The sequence below is a fragment of the Setaria viridis genome, chromosome 2 (assembly GCF_005286985.2).
Source record: "Setaria viridis chromosome 2, Setaria_viridis_v4.0, whole genome shotgun sequence".
NCBI classification, from domain to species: Eukaryota; Viridiplantae; Streptophyta; class Magnoliopsida; order Poales; family Poaceae; genus Setaria; species Setaria viridis.
In genome coordinates this window covers 5,494,119-5,511,902 of record NC_048264.2, presented here as the reverse complement: position 1 = coordinate 5,511,902, position 17,784 = coordinate 5,494,119, and the positions used below count along the sequence as shown (strand labels likewise).

Below are 17,784 nucleotides of genomic sequence, written 5' to 3'. Positions count from 1 at the left end.
GAAGATAGAGGAAAGATAGAGGAAGGGGGATTTGGGAAAAAAAGAAAAGACACGCACAAGTGGGGTCTACAAGTCAAATCAACAGTAGAGGCTGAGGAGTAGGGGCTGTTGCTATAGTTGATGGTAAAAAACATAGCCCCAGAAAATTAGAAGAGCCCGTATTGAAAAAACTAGGGGCCTCGAGTAGGTCTAAGAGGGATCAAGTTGGGTTTGGCTCTGTAAAGGACTAAAGAGAGTCGTAAATCGACTTTCTTTTGCAAGCTTCCACCGATGGATCCCTATTATTAAAAACCCAATCATTTTGATAATCCCCATGAAAAAGGGCACTAGAAGTTTGTTCTTGATCTGTCTATAAATGTTTAGAAGTGGTCTTATGATGATAACTGAGACTCCAATGCATGGAAGCCCAACAAGCTTTGGCGAAATTGCAGCGAAGAAAGAGATGAGCAACCGATTCTATCTTCTCGAGGATGCATAGACCATAAGTGTATTTATAACATGGGATGGATTCATTATTCAACATTCAGCCTATGGTATCATCATAACAACACATGAAAGTTATTATGGGACCCTTTTCAATCTTTCTTTTGGAAGTTTATACACTTTTTACCTACTTGTCACCTATCTTGTACTGCTTTATCTAAAGGAGAAAGCATAATATGCTCTCTGCAAATTGAAGTCTCATATTACAAGATTCTAGCTATTGTTTTTCAACTGTCTACATGACAACTTGGAACGGAAACTAGATATGTCAAGTAATTGACTTGTACGAATCACATGACTGCAGAAACAAAAAAAAGGATTCACATATACTAATTACTTACTAGTTACACTAGTGAAGAGGAATACATTATATATATGAAAAGAGAATTCTGCAAACACAAAAGTCGCAACTGACATGCATAAACGCAGGTCATCAAAAGTTGGGCAACTGCATTCATTGAGATAACTGGCTCTAAATAAAGATGACTTTACATTTTCATGACTGAACTAGTTTGCAGCACATTGGACTACAAGCATGTCAACTAGATAAATCATTACCCAAGTTGCTAGCTACTCCAAACTTGGAAGGTCTACTGATTGCTGTTGAATGTCCCATTGAGTGTAGAGATTTCAGTGCTTATTGACGAGCGATGACAACTCAGAGAATTCTAGGGGACATACAGAGTGATACTTCAACAGTTTGTGTCCTAATCATGCCATATGATGTTAGTTTTTGGGGTCCACGGTGGTCCAATATATATTTGTCTGACAGAAGGGAAAGAATTCACAATGCTTGGCCCAAAGTTACTTCACCGGAGCAGAGGGGCTAATTGATCAGTTTTGGATGACAGCAATAGCACATATAGACATCAATAGCACTTGAAAACGCATGCATCAATCTAGAATTATATTCAGCCACAAACAATAATAGCAGATTAACAAGCACTTGCGAATTCGATTGGTCATGAAACTGACAACAGATGAGACACATTATGCACCTGTGGAGAAAGTATATTTATTTCAACCCCGGTCATCTAAAAAAAGCCTTATTCTAGGACTACGCTTATTCAATTAACTACTGGTTAGCACTTTCTGCTGATAAATTACAACCACATACAATCACACTACACAACTTTGGTCCCCACCAAATCACATCAATATCATCACATAACCATTGTTAACTCACACCAATCCACGCCATGGAACAGTAAAAAGATGCACCACTATTGTCGTATGCGAATAATCTGACGACCAAATTAGTATTTGCAAATGCATAAGGTACACTAGTTTGATCTTGGGTAATAAGATTTCTACATCATTTCCTTAGTTAAGTTGCAATTTAAAAGATCAAGAATCCATTTAGACTAGATTTGGACATAATTCATAAGAAAAGTCTAGATCTCCAATAGTTGCCAAAGAAAACATGCTATCCAAAAATTGCCCCCACTTGCCCAAACATAACTTAAACTTGTAATATTATATGACATATACAGGACTTAGGGACACATGTGCTATATATATAATCATGTTTCATGATTGCACCGTGAAAAGAGTAGAAAACAAAAGATGAGATACTGATGATATGTTGTCGTCAGACACTAAAGCTTGAATAACTAGAGCACTAAGATGTATGTGCGCAATAGACAAAACTAAAGACAATGAAGGAAAATATGGAGTGAGGAAGGTTTGGTTTTTATGGGTCAGGAGTTCAGGTGGATAGGAATCAATCAAATAACCAGACATAGGGGTGCAGCGACTGAATGTAGTAGCTCAAAATTTAGAATTATTGCATTTGTGTCAGAGGCTCTGGAGCAGTTGGCTTGAGCATTGTTTCCATCTGTATCACAAGCTTGAGCTTTACACTCATTTTCATTTTAATTTGGAACCGACCAAAGTATCTAATAATTGATGTAATAAAAAAATCAACATCAAATTAAAGCCTTTCAATCCAAAGAAAGTTGGGTAGACTAGAGTTGAAAGTTGAAACCTAAGAGGAACCACTTATCAAGGTTCATGCACATGAATAGCTGTTGTCTAAATAGTCCTATTCAAGGATAAATCTTTGAATATATTCCATCCTTTCAAGTCTTCTTCAATTGTCTCCTCCCATGTCAATTTCGACCTCCGCCTACCTCCCTTCACATTACTGTCACTCCTTAAGATTCCACTATATGCACCAGTGCCTCTGGAGGGTTTCCATTGGACATGTCCAATGTAATACTAGCAAAAAACAAGTAATAGTCATCTCATGCAGCTCTGCAATGTTGATACAAAAAGCTCCATGAATAGCAAAACATGTCCTCTTATTCTTAAAAAAAATAACTTGGCAGTTTTTGAATGTAAGCCTTCAGTTTAAACCTTGTCTTCACATGCATTATTCGCAACATATAGTACTACATACATTTTTTTAATTAGCTCGGCATAAATCAACTGTCACAAGACCGAGGAAACAAAGGAATTAGTCACTAGTGAGGCCACTCACTACACCAAACTAGGCGGCTAGCAATTTCCTTGGCAGCCGAATTGAAGCCACAAAGGTATATAGTACTTTTCTTGGCAGTGCACGTCAACAGCCAAGAAAATGTAATTTTATGGCGGTCTTTAAAAGCAGCCAAGGAAATGCACACTTTTCTTGGCATTTTTACAAAACTGCCAAGGAAAGTGTGCATTTACTTAGCTGTTTAGTTGAGCTGCTAGTGCCAAGAAAAGTGTGCATTTTCTCGACTGTTTAGTTGAGCTGCCAAGGAAAGTGTGCATTTCCTTAGCTGTTTTGCTGAGCCGCCAAGTAAATTTCACAATTTTAGCTGGATGAGATGAAGAACACATAAATAGTTCATCTTGCTCTTTTTAATCCATAGTTAAAACTTGTAATTTGTATTTCTTCCTCATCAGAACTCTAAATTTGATGGTTCTTTTTTCTATTTTTTTTCTAAAATCATGCCTTTTTATTTAATTTCGTAAGTTTGTATGTCAATTGTTATTTATTGGATCTCTTTTCATATGACTTGTTTTCTTCCACCAAGTAGGGAATAGAAATGGTTTTTTTTCCAAAACAATTGGTAATGTAACTTCATAATTTCTAATATTGAGGTAAACATAAGGTTATGTCCAAAATTAAGGTGCATAAGAGTTCAAAAATGTCATGAGGTGTACAAATTGCAATGTTTATGTTGAGTTATATGAAACTTTGTGAGAGATGTACCCATTTGTGAACAATGTACATTCTCACTTCACTAAAGCCATTTGAATTTTTTTTATAATAATCTTATGGACCCAATATATATTGCCATGTCAATTATTAGAATTCTCTGACCAAAATTAAGTATTATTATAATTATTATGTAGCAATTTTGAGATAGAAGGTTGAATTATTCCTAGCAAATAGTTGTATTTTTCATCTATCTCTGGGGCATGGACTATAATAGAACATATGAGCCTAAAATCAATTTTGATGCAACTTTTTAATCATATTCGAGGTACAAATAGTTCAATTTGGAATTACGTTCGATAACACACATAAATTTATTTACACCGTAGAAAATAGTAAATGAGTTTAAATTTTTTAAACTCCTACATAACTAAACATACTTAGTCTATTATATGTTAAAATGTATTCGAGTACATAAGATAATTTTATTTGCAAGTTTACTTCACAAAGTGAGTCTTAATTAGTTACTTAGAATAGAAAACTTGGGCCAGCCTTCTAAAAAAAAAGTTGGGCCAGCCATTTTTTGGTGCGTCTGCATGACCCAAATCTTTCTTGGCGGTTGCCGGCTACCAAGAAAGGATGTTTGCTTGGCGGTTGGGATATTTTATTGGCACTTTGGAGATTTTTATCTTGTCCTAGTTTCCTTGGTAGCTAAACTACCAAGGAATTCATACTTGGCAGCTAGCTGTCAAGAAAGTCTAATTTCCTTGGCTCTATTTTGGCGGATTTTGCTTGGCAGCCGGCTGCCAGGGATCATTTCCTTGGTGGTTTTGGTATATTTCCTGGTGGTTTTCGGCCGCCAAGGCAATTCTGGATTCTGGTAGTAACTAAAAAGGAAGGCAGCACATTTAAGATTATTATAATTCCTGAAACAAAACAGATATTCGACACGTATAACTTGAACACTGAAAATCATAAGTTCAGCAATTTGACCAACTGCACTCATCAACATAACAAGCATATATGAAGCTAACCATACATGGAAGTCTCAACTGTCTGGCAGTATTAATTAGATAAAACATCATGAGAAGAATACATCTAAGCACACATGAAGAACTTTACACAACTTTACTAGATTAACTAAGTTCTGACAATACTTGAAGCATGAACATTCAATGTATATTTGTGAATGCCGGTCACTCCAAGAACAGGGGACATAAGAAACAATAAATATGTCTAGATGTAGAACCATGACACTTACAAATTTAAATCTAAGGTGCCTAAGTTACCATGAAACACGCGGCCATACAAAATAAGTAGAAGAAAAACCAAGCGATGGAGCAATTCATAGGATGCCAACAATACTACCTTACAGTAAAACAAAGTTCAATAGAGATCAATAGAGAGATACAGGAGCATCATCACATTTCATGTTTTGTTGGGAACTTGAGACGAAGATGACACGCGCGCGCACACACACATATATATTTGGAGACTTCAAGATATAGAACTCCAGATTCCTAAAGAACTTCCACTGCGGCTTCTTTGTGAGCACCAATGACTCCGAGAAGTAGCTCCGACAAGTATGGAACATAAGGAGTAAGAGTAATATAATTAAATGGAGTAATTGGCCCAAAGTTATCTCAAAAGGATTGGAGAGCGTGGACCTCCTGACGGTCAATATCATATGATATCATTTGGGTATCCTAGTGTGCTGGACAAAGAAAATCAGATTGCAATCTGGATGCATATATAGTGACCACATGGTAGTCAACCAAGCTTTAGCAACTCCTCTAGCATATCTTGTAGCCAAGGGATTTGAGTGAGGGGTGAGGGCCTATGTAGCCGTAGGCCATAACGGCTAGCATATCTTCCGATTCAGCTAGAGCACGTACCGTACGTTTCAGCCAGTAGATAGGGAACCAGCTGGTAAATCCCTAGCAATTTTCTACAGTTCTTTATCTACAGGCTATGTCAGCAGTTTACCTGTCAGTAGTACCCACAGTTTTAGCATTCGAGTGCAGAAAGGAATTCAACCGGCAAAAGCAAAAAAAGAAAAAAAATCTATAACAGACTATCAGATCTGAGCCGGTTTGCCTAATGGACATGGAACCTAGATCCATTGACCGCCTTTGCTTTAACTCTTCTCATTTATTTTTGAAGCAAATATCTGAAACCACAAATTTCACCATTCAGCTAGTAGTAGTACTTGACAATCTCCTGCACTTTTTGTTTAGAATTACTGAGATACAGATTTTGGATATGAATTCCACTTATTCAAATAGGAGGCCACATCTTGTCGTGAAAGCACAAGCTCAACTTTTTTTTTTGAGGGAAGATAAGCTCAACTTTTGCTTTCAGCATCAGGTTGGTCCAACATCAAATTATTGTAGGGCCAACCTTTTCAGTTGCAAACTAAGGGAGAATCAGCTTCTTTTTTTTTTCTGCTTGGAACTGACAGCTGGTGTACAGTTCTTTCATGCAAACCATGCTGGATCACTGCCCCTTGATAAAACTGTTGATTCGTGGGCTGCTTGAAGCTAGTCTCGATGAAGCTCGCATATACTGAAGCCCATTAGAGGTTTTAACATAGATGAAAAACTGTTGATTTTTTGGCTGCTTGCGAAGCTTGAAGACCTAGAGCACTAAGATCTACGATTAAACAAAACAAAAACACACTCTTTGCTTCAATACAGATATATAAGGCTTGTGCCAGAATCTCGGAGCAGTAAAGCTTGAGCATTATTGTTGCTATCTGTATCACACTCTTGAACTTTACAGTGTTGTTACTCAGTCCTCATTTTAATTTGGAACCGAGGCATCAATTTTGTGTAACATTAGTTATAATTAAAAGGTACAAGCATCATCATCTAGAAGCTCTGATAAAGTAGGTCCAAGCAATCAATATATAAATATACCCCTGTTCTGACTGAAGTCACTCTTACTACAAGGTTCCAGTTATTGTTCAGAAGCATACATTAAAAAGATTTGTTCAGAAACTAGACATTTCATTAAGGCCCCGTTTGGATCATTGGAATTGAATTCCATCATAATAATCATAATTTAGACACAAATTAATTAAGCTAATATAATTGTATGTGGAATATAGTTGTATATTATAGTTGGTGATATGGGAGAGATACTTGTATGCTGCACTTCTACTATAGAGAAGCGAGTCTAAGAGCGTGCTATAAGAATTGAATTCCATTCTAATAACCATAATCTAGAGAATCAATTTCCATCTCCCACCCCATGAATTTAAGATAGGCTTATATCTAAACTTTGGAAAGTTGTGGAATGCCACATTCCAACATAAATTAGCCTACTCCATAAATAGATTCCAATTCCTTGGACCCAAACGGGGCCTAAAAAGATTTGTTCAGAAACTAGACATTTCATGTAATGAGTATCTTTTGACGTTAATGTGATCCTTCAGCGTAAACGTTGTCATCACATGCACTGTTTGCAACATAGTATAGAAGATAGAATTATTCATTTGGCTTAACTAAATATACATATACACACAGGACTGAGGAAACAAAAATCCAAAGTAGTAATACTCCCAATGATATACCACCAAAAAGGAAGGTGGACATTGAAGATTATTATTATTATTACAATTCCTGATGCTCAAAGCAGCATTTGATGCATATAATAACTTGATGCTCAAATCATAAGTTTCACTTGGGCAATTGCATTCGTTAATAGAACTAGCATCTATGCACGAAACTAACCACACATGGATGTCGTCTCAACTGGCTGATAGTACTAATTAGACACAAAATCATGAGAACTGAAGGAACACGTCCAATAATAGCATAGTCAGAACAATCACTTTAGTTTACTAGATTAACCAAGCTGCTACCTGGTCCGATCCAAATTTGGAGCACGCGCACTTTCAGTAAGTACTTGTGAGCTCCAGTGACAGAGAAACAGACACCAATATCCATAGACCAAATAATACACTCCCTTAATATCCATGTCATATATATATGGCTATTTACAGTGTCAAATCATGACACTTTCAAATCTATAGCATCTATGTTACCCCATGAAATACGCTGCCAGACATGATAGATATGAAATGCTATAAGCGTGAAATAGCAATCCATATATAGGATGCCCCAAAAGATCAATGTATAGAGATCTGGGAACTTCAACATTTCACTTGGAGACTACAAATTGAAACGATAGTACATTGACATGGATCGGTACTACATTCAGGAAATGTCAACCTACCTGGAGGAGTTGAGCCATTTGGAGTCGATCATGAATTATTTATTTCTCAAGTTACAGAGGTCAATCTTTGCCTATTAGCTAGGCAAGAGGATATAGCAAGTTCGAAATTCTGTCTTGAAGTCCTTCAACGTTCACAAATATCGATATCAGCATACATACTTTGCTGACATGTACAATTGTATGTAAATAAATAAGAAGTTTCAAATTACTATTCAACCAAATGACTGCCATAACAAAGAACTAATGTGCAAAAGCTAAATATGATACTGAGTGTATTTGAAAAAGAAGCTAGTACTATGTAAGAACCAGTAAGCTCTGCTCGATCTTCAAGTGTTTCAGGTATGTTAAAAATATTATTTTCAAAACTCCTCTGCAAACTAGACATGCACGAGTAGGGAGCTTTTTAGGTTGATGCCGCAGAACTTTCAGTAGTTACATATATAGTGCCAATAGGAACTATTGAGGCTAAGAGAAAACATTACGATATACAAGGATTGCAATTCTGGAAGCGCGCATATAGAATAAGTTGAGCAAAACATCACTAGCCATACATTTGACTGGAAAGAAGAAACATCATTCAGAACATATATCTATTAACAGCAAATCAAAACATAGAGCAACATGGGGGAAATACACTCGTTGAGACAGCTCGCACATGTAAAGCTACCTTACATGAATGTCTAAACAGGCTTTGCATTCAGCAAATCTAATTCTTACAAGATGCCCATTTTGTAGCTGCTCCCTGCTTGGAACATATAAAATTCAAAGTATAGATGACAAAACGGACGGCATGGACCGACACGTGGCAGAGGAACAAAACGGACGACGCAATACTTAGATAAATCACAGAATGACAAACCACATCACAATTCATCTCACAAGCCACAGTCACATACTCACACACACATACACAAACACATGGGAATTCAAAAGAGTTCAAATATTATTTTGAGCTGTTTGTTTTGCTGCCTCATTAAAAACCTTATAAAGGAAAAAAGAGTACAACTAGCTCGATAATTGTTCAGATACATCACGATTGCAAATGAATTTCAAACTAAAGATACATATAGGTGCTCCCTAAGCGGCACTTCTAGTGTGCTAACTTGTGACCACCAATGACTCCAAGAAATAACTCCGATACGTACGGAACATATGGAGTAATCTCATAGTCATGATAGAAGTCGGTGTCGAGAGCACGAACTTCCTGGCTGTCAATGTCATATGATACCATCTTGCAGTCCCAGTGCTGAACAAAGAACAGCAAATTGCAATCTGGATGCATCGCGGCCACACGGTAATCAACATTTCCCTCACGGTTCCTCTTCCCAAACAGCTCCAGATAGCTTACCCTGCCCTTGAGGACCCATTCTTGCGTATCCAAGTCCTGAAGAACCCAGATTGAAATTCCAAGGTTCGACTTCCACGAGTGCACCTCATAAGGAGCCACACCGTTCAGCTGCAACGAGAATTGGACAAGCACATCATCATCACCTTCTTCCATGATGCAGTGCAGGCGCCCCTGGGACTGACCAATGAAGACCACACCGTTGCTGAAATAATCCACCTCCTGAGGAACCCCCGGCGCCGTGATCTGGCGCTGCGTCTTCCCTTGTGCATCCACCTGGAGTATCCAATACCTATCATAGATCAGGTACAGCATGCCATCCACCATTGCCCCAGGGCACCTACCATGGATGTGGAACCTGTCGTGGGCATTGCGGTAACGCCATAGTTCCAGTGGCCCTATTTCTTGGCCCTCACCGCTCCACGCCCCGGTCTCCGACGAGTAGGCGTGGACCGTCGTCATCAGAGGATTCTCCCAGAAGAGCACGACGTTGAAGTGGGAGGACATGGCCGGGTCAAACAGGAGGTAGGTGTGCATAATGGAAGAGCTGCGGCGCCGGGTCGGGTCGATCCGGCCGCAGCTCGGCACGGCCACCCACTGCTCCGTCGCCGGGTTGCACACGACGTAGCAGGTCTCCGGCGTGTTGTGGGCGTCCTCGAGGTGGCCGAAGAGGAGCAGCCCGTTGCAGGAGTCGAGGAGGTAGATGTGGTCGATGCCGGGGAGCGCCTTGGTGATGAAGGAGAAGGAGGGGTCGAGGTCGACGAGGGGCGCGGCGGAGTTCGCCAGCAGGTCGGCGAACTGCCCGTACTTTTTCGGGGGCAGCAGGTAGGGCAGCGGCGCGTCGTCCTCCTCGGTCTCCTCGCCGTCGTAGTTGCCATCGCCGTCGACGTCGTTGCGGCCGCAGAAGAAGAAGCCCTTGAGGGTTGGGGGCAGCTCCGTGCGGTGAAGGGGGTCGCCGTGGACCTCGCGCTGGGCGGTGGAGACGGCGAAGCTGGAGCCACCGCGGAGGGGCTTCATGGCGGGGGCAACCTCCACGAGCGCGTCGTTGGGGAGCTGGCGGTCGTCGGCCATGGCGTTCGCTGTTTGAAATGGAAGGAGCCGGAGGGTTGAGAGGTCAGGGGATGAGCGGAGAGGTGAGAGGTCAGGGGCGGCCGGAGCGTACCTGCCGGAGACGACGGGAGTTGCTCTGCTCGGTCTCTCGCCGTGTGCCTGCGCGCCGCCGCCGACGCCCTGGTGGCTGGTGCCGTAGGTGACTTACTTGGCGGCTGTGATAAGGAGAGAGAGAGGATATCTGGAGCATTTAAGGCTAGTTTAATTGCCAGCAGGAGCAAATTAACCCAGGGAAGAAAGCCCTATGGGGAATTTCCGTGGACATGTGAATCCTGGGAGGATACCTGCGGGGGAAATTGCCCTCTGCTATTTGAAAATTGCCCCGCTGGGCTTCCTTTAGCTTCTCCGTCGGCGCGGCGGCCGGCGTCGGCACCACGTCGGTGGCGGCCGTCTTGTCTTCCTGCAATCGATCAAGAGCTGCCTCTCCTCGCCGTACGTGGAGTGCGAGAAGACGATGGTGTCGCCAACTCGGAGGCCCTTCTCCCCGACAAAGCGGCTCCAGCCCTTGGTGAGGACGTAGCTCTGGCTGCTGTTCCAGTAAGAGTACCGGAACCGCCACACCTTTCCCTCGCTATCCTCGAAGTTGAGGAGCACGCCCTCACCGGTGGCGACCTCCGGCACGCGCTTGAGCGGGAAGTGCTTCTCGGCGTGCTGCTTGGGACGACGAGGTGGTTGAGCTTGCCAATGTCGCTAGGGTGACGGCCTTGTTGAAGAGCTGCGCGCGCCCAGGCCGGCCGCGGCGCAGGCCCTAGCAGAGCTCGTCGGCATAGATCTGCGCTGTCGGAGCCACACCCACGCGCGTGGAGCACGTGGTGCTATCGGAGGTGGGAGCCACGGCGGCGGCTTTCCGCAAGAGCGGGAGCGGGCACCGCTCTCTCGCTCGCGCGAGCAAAACGCATGACGGGGAGCGCTTCCCGACCGCTGTAGGTCAGGCTCTTTTCCGCGTGGAGATTGGGCTCACGTGGGCCGAATAACCCCACCTAGCAGGCTGCCAAACTTGTCGATGAATTGCCCTGCAAAACAAATACGCGTGGCCTTTCTCCGCGCGGAAAAGGTTGGGAACCTCGCGGGTATATGGGCTGCCAAAGTAGTCTTTATAGATGAAATTTTCAGCCCGGCGCTCCTGCAACCCTAACGGCTAGTTTTTTCCTTCTATCGTAATACACGTAAAAATCACCAAGTGAGGTAGAAGAGCCATGTTGGAAATTTAAGGTTACAAAAAATCTTCAGAGCCAGGTCGAAAATTTATCAGTTACTAAAAACAGTGCATGAGAAAGGTAAAAAAAAATCTTCGTTTACCAATTTCTATGCTGGACTAACGGACAGCTTCAACCTTCAACAGTTACTATAAAAACTGGTAAACCGGCCAGAAGCCCCAAATTAGTTGTAAGATACATGGCAGCTCTAAAATAAAAGGTTGCACAGAAATGGAGAGCGCTTTATTATATTCATGCCAACTCTAAAACCTCATCCGTGTCGGTTACTGGGTCAGTACAATGCAATGAGAAGCCAACGCGAATAAGGGGCTTATTGGCAGCTGGGACAACCTCCGATCCACGACCGTGTCGTTGGGGAGCCGGTGATCCTCGTCCATTCCACTCGCTGTTAGATTGGAAGGAGCTGCGGAGGTGACAGATGGAGATGAGCCCAGCCATCGAAGAAATGCAGTGGACAGCTATAGGATAGAATACGCAGGGTGGCCGGAGGGTTCCTGCCAGAGACAATGGGGATGTATCGCTCACTCGCCATGTGCCTGTGCGGTGCCTTAGGTACGGTGACCGGAATGCCCACCAACTGGCTTGTGACACGTGGCTGTTGATTCTGCTGACACGTGTACGCAAACATTCGTGTTGAAAAAATTTACTTGGAGGAACAAAAATCCTTATCCACAAAATCGGGTTGAACTCTAGAGGTTCGAAACTTGGAGCACGACCGGTGATGTTGACTTGGATTGTGTATCTTGATTATGATGAACAGTGGAATTTGCCATCCTGCTTATAACAAATCACCGTACAAACGACAAGCACATGCTTCTACAATACAATCATTAAAAAAATGTAAAAATCATAATCAAGATCAGAGTATCTACTAATGGTCTACTACTCTTTAGTCTTTTCCCATCCAGGTATGCAGGACAGCAATTTCCTTGTCTTCCATGTCAATTTCTCAAGAAATGCATGCATCAGAATTTAGAAGCGGGTGATCGATGATCAGGCGGAGGAGCTCCACTGGCTGGCCCTCTCGAACCCGTTCTTGCCGTAGTAGTAGTCCTCCATGGCCTGCTGGATCTCGGCGCGGGAGTTCATGACGAACGGCCCGTGCTGCACCACCGGCTCGCCCAGCGGCTGCCCGGCCACCAGCGCGAACCGCAGCGGCGCGCCGGACTTGTTCCAGACGCTGATCCCGTCGCCGGCGCCCAGGACGATGCAGTGGTGCGCCGACACGGGTGCCGACTTGTCCCGGCTGAAGACGCCCTCGCCGTCGACGATGTAGACGAAGGCGTTCCAGCCCTCCGGGATGGGCTGGTGGAGCTGGGAGCCCGGGCGCATGGTGAAGTCCATGTACATGGTCGGGGTGCGCGTGTAGACCGGGGAGCGCACGCCGAAGGCCTCGCCGGCGATGATCCGGACCTCGACGCCGTCCTTCTCGGCGCGGCTGATGTTCTTGCTCTGGAGCTCCTGGTACCGGGGCTCGATCATCTTGTCCTTGGAGGAGAGGTTGATCCAGAGCTGCAGGCCCTTATTCACCTCGTCCCCCGCCGGCATCTCCGAGTGCACGATGCCCCGGCCGGCAGTCATCCACTGAAGGAAGATTTCAGTTCAGGGAACAATGTCAGGACAGAAAATGAAACTGATGCATTTGTACAATTAGAGAGTAGAGAGCAGAGAGGCTGACCTGGACATCCCCTGCCCTGATGGTGCCCTTGTGGCCCGCAAAGTCCTGGTGGATGCAGGCTCCCTGCAATTCCAACCCAACACAGAAGGAGACATTTGAGCGAACAGCTCGCGGGAGGCAGGGTTTGCTTGAGTAGAGAGGACACGCACCTCGAGCATGTAGGTGACGGTCTCGAATCCTCTGTGGGGATGGTCGGGGAACCCGGCGGGCTTGGAGACTGAGACCTCGTCGAGCATGAGGAAGGGATCCAAGTTCCTGAGCTCATGGCTGCGCAAACAGAGAGGCAAAAGGGGAAAGTCAACGCCCGATCAGGATGATGAGCTGAGCTGCATAAAAATGAAAGGAAATCGGGATCCCAGGAACTGGGGAGATTATAGTAGGTTACCTGCCGATGCTCCTCCGGACGGTGGCGCCCTGCCCCTCGGACTGCGACTCGGCGAGGAGCTTCTTGACCACGGCCCTGGGCTTCTCGAACGGCACGGCGGCAGCGGCATCCGAAGCGGAGGAAGACGACGACATGACTCGCGCTGGGGGCAACAAGACGGTCGGGAACAAGCGGAGGAAGAAGAAGAAGAAGAGTAGCGGAACAATCAGGAGCAGGAGCTTGTTGGTGGTACTTGTCGGGCGGTGCTTTTGCGGTGGTGCGACGGGGAGTAGGCGGTGGGCTCTGTTGTTGCCGATCCTGGCGATGGCGGAGGTATAAATAGGGGAGGAGGCCAGGTGCTGCCTCAGCCTCAGCATCGTCGTCGTCATCGTGGCTGGGATTTGAGATGAGAGCCGGCCGGGGATGGATGGCTTCCGCTGCGGTGCGGGGATTTTTAAATAAAAACAAAATTAAAGGAGAGATGGGGTTGACCGGCGGCGTGGTCGGATCTTTTCTTTGCGGCGGCGGGGGCGGGGGCAGGCGGCTTCCGGAATCGCCAGCGCCCACGCTGCCTCGGCGTCATGCCAGCGCCGGCGTCACGCTGCCGTCAGCGTTATGCAATCCTACGAATCACTATACAGATAGAAAATCAGCTGCCGATGCATGCTGTCCACCTCGATCGCAAAAACCAGGCCCAAATATATAGAACGGGAATTTTTCCCTTGTTCCCTTGCCATCATCCCGCCGGTTTGGGCCAAATTAGGATGTCCACCTCGATCAGGAATGTCCGCCGGTTTGGGCCACAATACACCTCAACTCACGACTTGCCAAATTCAACATCGGCCCGAGATGGGGGAGCTTCGTTCCACGGGAGGTGGGGTTTGGGCCTCTTTCCACGCAAACACGCCTCGCCAAACGAGGCCTTAAGGGGAACTAACTCTGCAACCCCCAAACATGTATCATTTGTTCATCTCGGACCCCTTCAAAAATCATGTCCCTGTAAAGGGATCTTGTAGTAAATTTTCCAGATTTTTCTAGTACCCATGTAAATTCATCCCTTCCCTCCACTAAGTGCACCTCTTCTAGCATTGTTTGCAGCTCATGCCACTTATCTAGCTCCTCGGGATATAGCGATCTTCTGAAACCAATAACCCAAACCCCATTCAGCCACGGAAGCATTTGGCTCTGAGCATATTTGAAAAAGATTGTCAAACTCTATCTTTAAAGGGCATTCCCCAAGGGTTTTTTCAGAATCTAGTTTGCACCCCACTCTTCACCTTTACTGTTCTTCCCCGCCCATACCCCTCTCTAACCTCTAACAGACCTCTTCAAAGTTGAGACCACCACGGGGTAAACCAAGGTGGTAGATTGTGTGGAGGTAATCGCCGTACTTAGAGCTAGATGGATGAACACAAGAATACAAGCGACTTTACTAGGTTCGGGCCTAAAAATCTATGGATTTGAAGTTACAGAGGCTCAAAGTTGGAAAAAACTATGATTTTAACTGAATTTTATGTGCATAGTAAAATTTATATATCTAGGAGTAACAAAGTACTATTCAAATATCTTGTGCCTTTCTTTACTTTTACCATTATCAAAGTATAGTAAGATATTGCTAGTGTGTTGATAGGTGCGACTGTGCGAGGCGTGCCTTTCCACAATCAAATTCGACAGCCTTACCATACGTCGATTAAGATTTTATGTATTTTGCTGGTAGGTGGATGGATGGCTGCTTCTACACAGTAAAGCTTGATTGGATAAGTTATATTTTCACCCTTCAACTATAACAACTATAAAACTGGACAGGGAGGGCCACCCAACTTCTAAAACTGAGCAAATTTAGCCCTCTGGATGGTTTTTGCATTTTATAGAAATTTAAATTTTTTTGTTTTAATAAAAAATTCATAACTAATTCATTTCAAATCCAAAAAATATGAAGTTGGTATTAAAAGTTTTCAAAAAATGTAGGTTATTTGTTGGTACTCTATTTGGAGTTATTTACATCATATTTATTGCTATTCCTAGTATTTTATTGCTCGTAATAAAATACAGGATATATGAACAACTAAGATTCAAATAGTGACAAATAGAACACCAACAAATTACATTTTCAGAAATTTTTTTGCACCAATTTGATTTTTCTAATTTGAAATAAAGTAGTTATGTAATACCGCGCAGCTTCCGTGCTACAAATTTATCTATATTATTCTTGTGCCGGATGCCTCTCCCCTTCACCCATCGTCATTTCTTCTAATCAACATTATATGAACGGACGAACAATAGAGATCACTGGGCATCGGTAAATGACTTCTTTTAATGTTATTTTCTTTCTTGCCGTTATTCTAACTTTGTTACAAACCAAGCCAACAAGGGTATTGTCACTGTGCCTCCGTTCTGTTGGCTTTCACATGTCGGCGCATCCTTTGCGTTGGTGTGGACAAAGGGAACGCCAGTTAAATTGACACACCTGGAGGTCCTGATAGGAATTGCACTAATTAACGGGTAAAATTTAGAAAGAACTAATGCCATCCCAAACATAGCTTGAAATCCTTCTTTTAAAGAATCGGACCAGATAATCATGTAAAAGCAGGGTGCCATACAAAATAATTAAAATAACTTCCTGATAGCTCAACACGAAACCTGATGCGAGAGACCACCGCAGCAATTCAACAAAAGGGAATGTTGCAAACCTCTTACTAATACTCATGCAAAGTAATGCTACCACAACAGAGACAGCCGAGGATTGGCCAAGTGAATAAGTCAACTTCAAAGTGGATCTGTAGACACCTCACTTGCGCATGCCTCTTGTAATGCCTTACTGTTGTTAAAGTCAAAGTTTCCATTGAAAACCTTACTGTTGTAGGATATACTGCCATCGACTACTATGAGAATTTTAGTCATTTCTATTGGAATTAGGAACGTGTTCATGCGTTAAAATATTTATATTGCGATACGTAGAGTCAACAAGACAATGAAAGTGTAAACATAAGCACGGATATTAAAAAAGTATTTAATCAAGAACGTAGTTATCTTTGCCTGTGATGCGGTATGCGGCTAAGATAATGTTTTATGTCGAATCAGTCTCTGATACCCATAATAAGCGTTGGGCGTCAAAAGATTGATAAAGAAGTGTTGTACATATATCTATGGGCTGACTAGAAGGTTTGGATAGTCTTAAATACAGGGCTAGACACCAAGACCTATCTAATATGGAGATTATGGCACAGGACGGCGTAATCTACATGGCAAAACAAGAACGAGTCGAGGATTTAGGAAAAGTACTTGTAGCAATAAGAATAGAACTCGTCTAGTTAAATCCGACTAGTTCTGCCATTGTCCTCCCATCTTGTACATATATCGGTTTACACGTAAATATTATCTCATATGTGATGAGTATTATCGTATCTTGAAAAATCACACGAGACATTGCAACAAAGTATTTATGCTAACCGTACAGATTTGCGTGGCTTAAGGACGGTTCCACGTGGCCATGTATTGTAGAACGAGGTATCCACTTGAATACCTGTGGCAGAATGAATTGTTAACTATTTATATTATAAAATAAAAATATTACTACTTTAAAAATATTAAGAACAATGGACAACAATAAGAACAAAGATGAATCTGTTGAGGAGGATTCTGATTCCAACGACGATTGTGGATCGTATTCTAGTCCACCTGAGTACGAACTAAGCCCACCTAGGACTTGCAGGCATCTAGATGAAGATGACACTGAATACGATCCAACCGCGGATCATCAGGTACATGCATACATATTCATATACTAGCTAGTGATGCATTTGTTGTTCACATGAAGATGATAAACTCCAACTATTGTTTTCTCTATAGAACGATGACCAATCCTCGGTTCATTCGCCGCCACACAACGTTGTAGAACATCTACTCTGCATGAAGGCGAGGTAGCTGCCTCTGCACCACAGCCTTCGGCTACAACTGCTCCCACTAGTATTCCAAAAAAGCAATGTGGGAAAAGGAGCCGAAACCAGATTCCTAAAAAGGTGTTCTCGTAATACAATTGCTTGGCTCCAAAGGTGAGCCCATATTACTTGAGTGGATGGTTGCTAGGTTTCAGAATATATGTGGAGCTATTGTTAGGGATAAATTGCAGACTTGGATCACGACTACTAATTGGAAGAATGTGCCTACCACTGCAAATGATGTATTGTGGGCCACATTGAA

The 17,784-nt window shown here is 43.3% G+C and overlaps 2 protein-coding genes across 2 annotated transcripts; both read right to left on the bottom strand.

Moving 5' to 3' along the window:
• Nucleotides 1-8,960: 8,960 nt before the first annotated feature.
• On the bottom strand, nucleotides 8,961-10,286 carry LOC117844003 (uncharacterized). The gene has a single exon (XM_034724790.1). The coding sequence runs from the start codon at nucleotides 10,284-10,286 to the stop codon at nucleotides 8,961-8,963; it is 1,326 nt and encodes a 441-aa protein (XP_034580681.1).
• Nucleotides 10,287-12,266: 1,980 nt separating this feature from the next.
• Nucleotides 12,267-14,070, bottom strand: LOC117842857 (pirin-like protein). The gene is made up of 4 exons (XM_034723382.2): nucleotides 13,606-14,070; nucleotides 13,370-13,487; nucleotides 13,221-13,283; nucleotides 12,267-13,126 (listed from the first exon to the last, which is right to left on the bottom strand). Exons 1-4 carry the CDS (start codon nucleotides 13,971-13,973, stop codon nucleotides 12,536-12,538), a joined length of 1,140 nt encoding a protein of 379 aa, XP_034579273.1. The 5' UTR covers nucleotides 13,974-14,070; the 3' UTR covers nucleotides 12,267-12,535.
• Nucleotides 14,071-17,784: the final 3,714 nt, after the last annotated feature.

Coding starts and splice junctions, on each gene's coding strand:
- LOC117844003 (XM_034724790.1), bottom strand. CDS start 10,286: ATGGCCGACGACCGCCAGCTCCCCAACGACGCGCTCGTGGAGGTTGCC.
- LOC117842857 (XM_034723382.2), bottom strand. CDS start 13,973: ATGACGACGACGATGCTGAGGCTGAGGCAGCACCTGGCCTCCTCCCCT. Junction 13,488..13,605: donor GTCCGGAGGAGCATCGGCAG/GTAACCTACTAT, acceptor CTGTTTGCGCAG/CCATGAGCTCAGGAACTTGG. Junction 13,127..13,220: donor TCAGGGCAGGGGATGTCCAG/GTCAGCCTCTCT, acceptor ATCTTCCTTCAG/TGGATGACTGCCGGCCGGGG.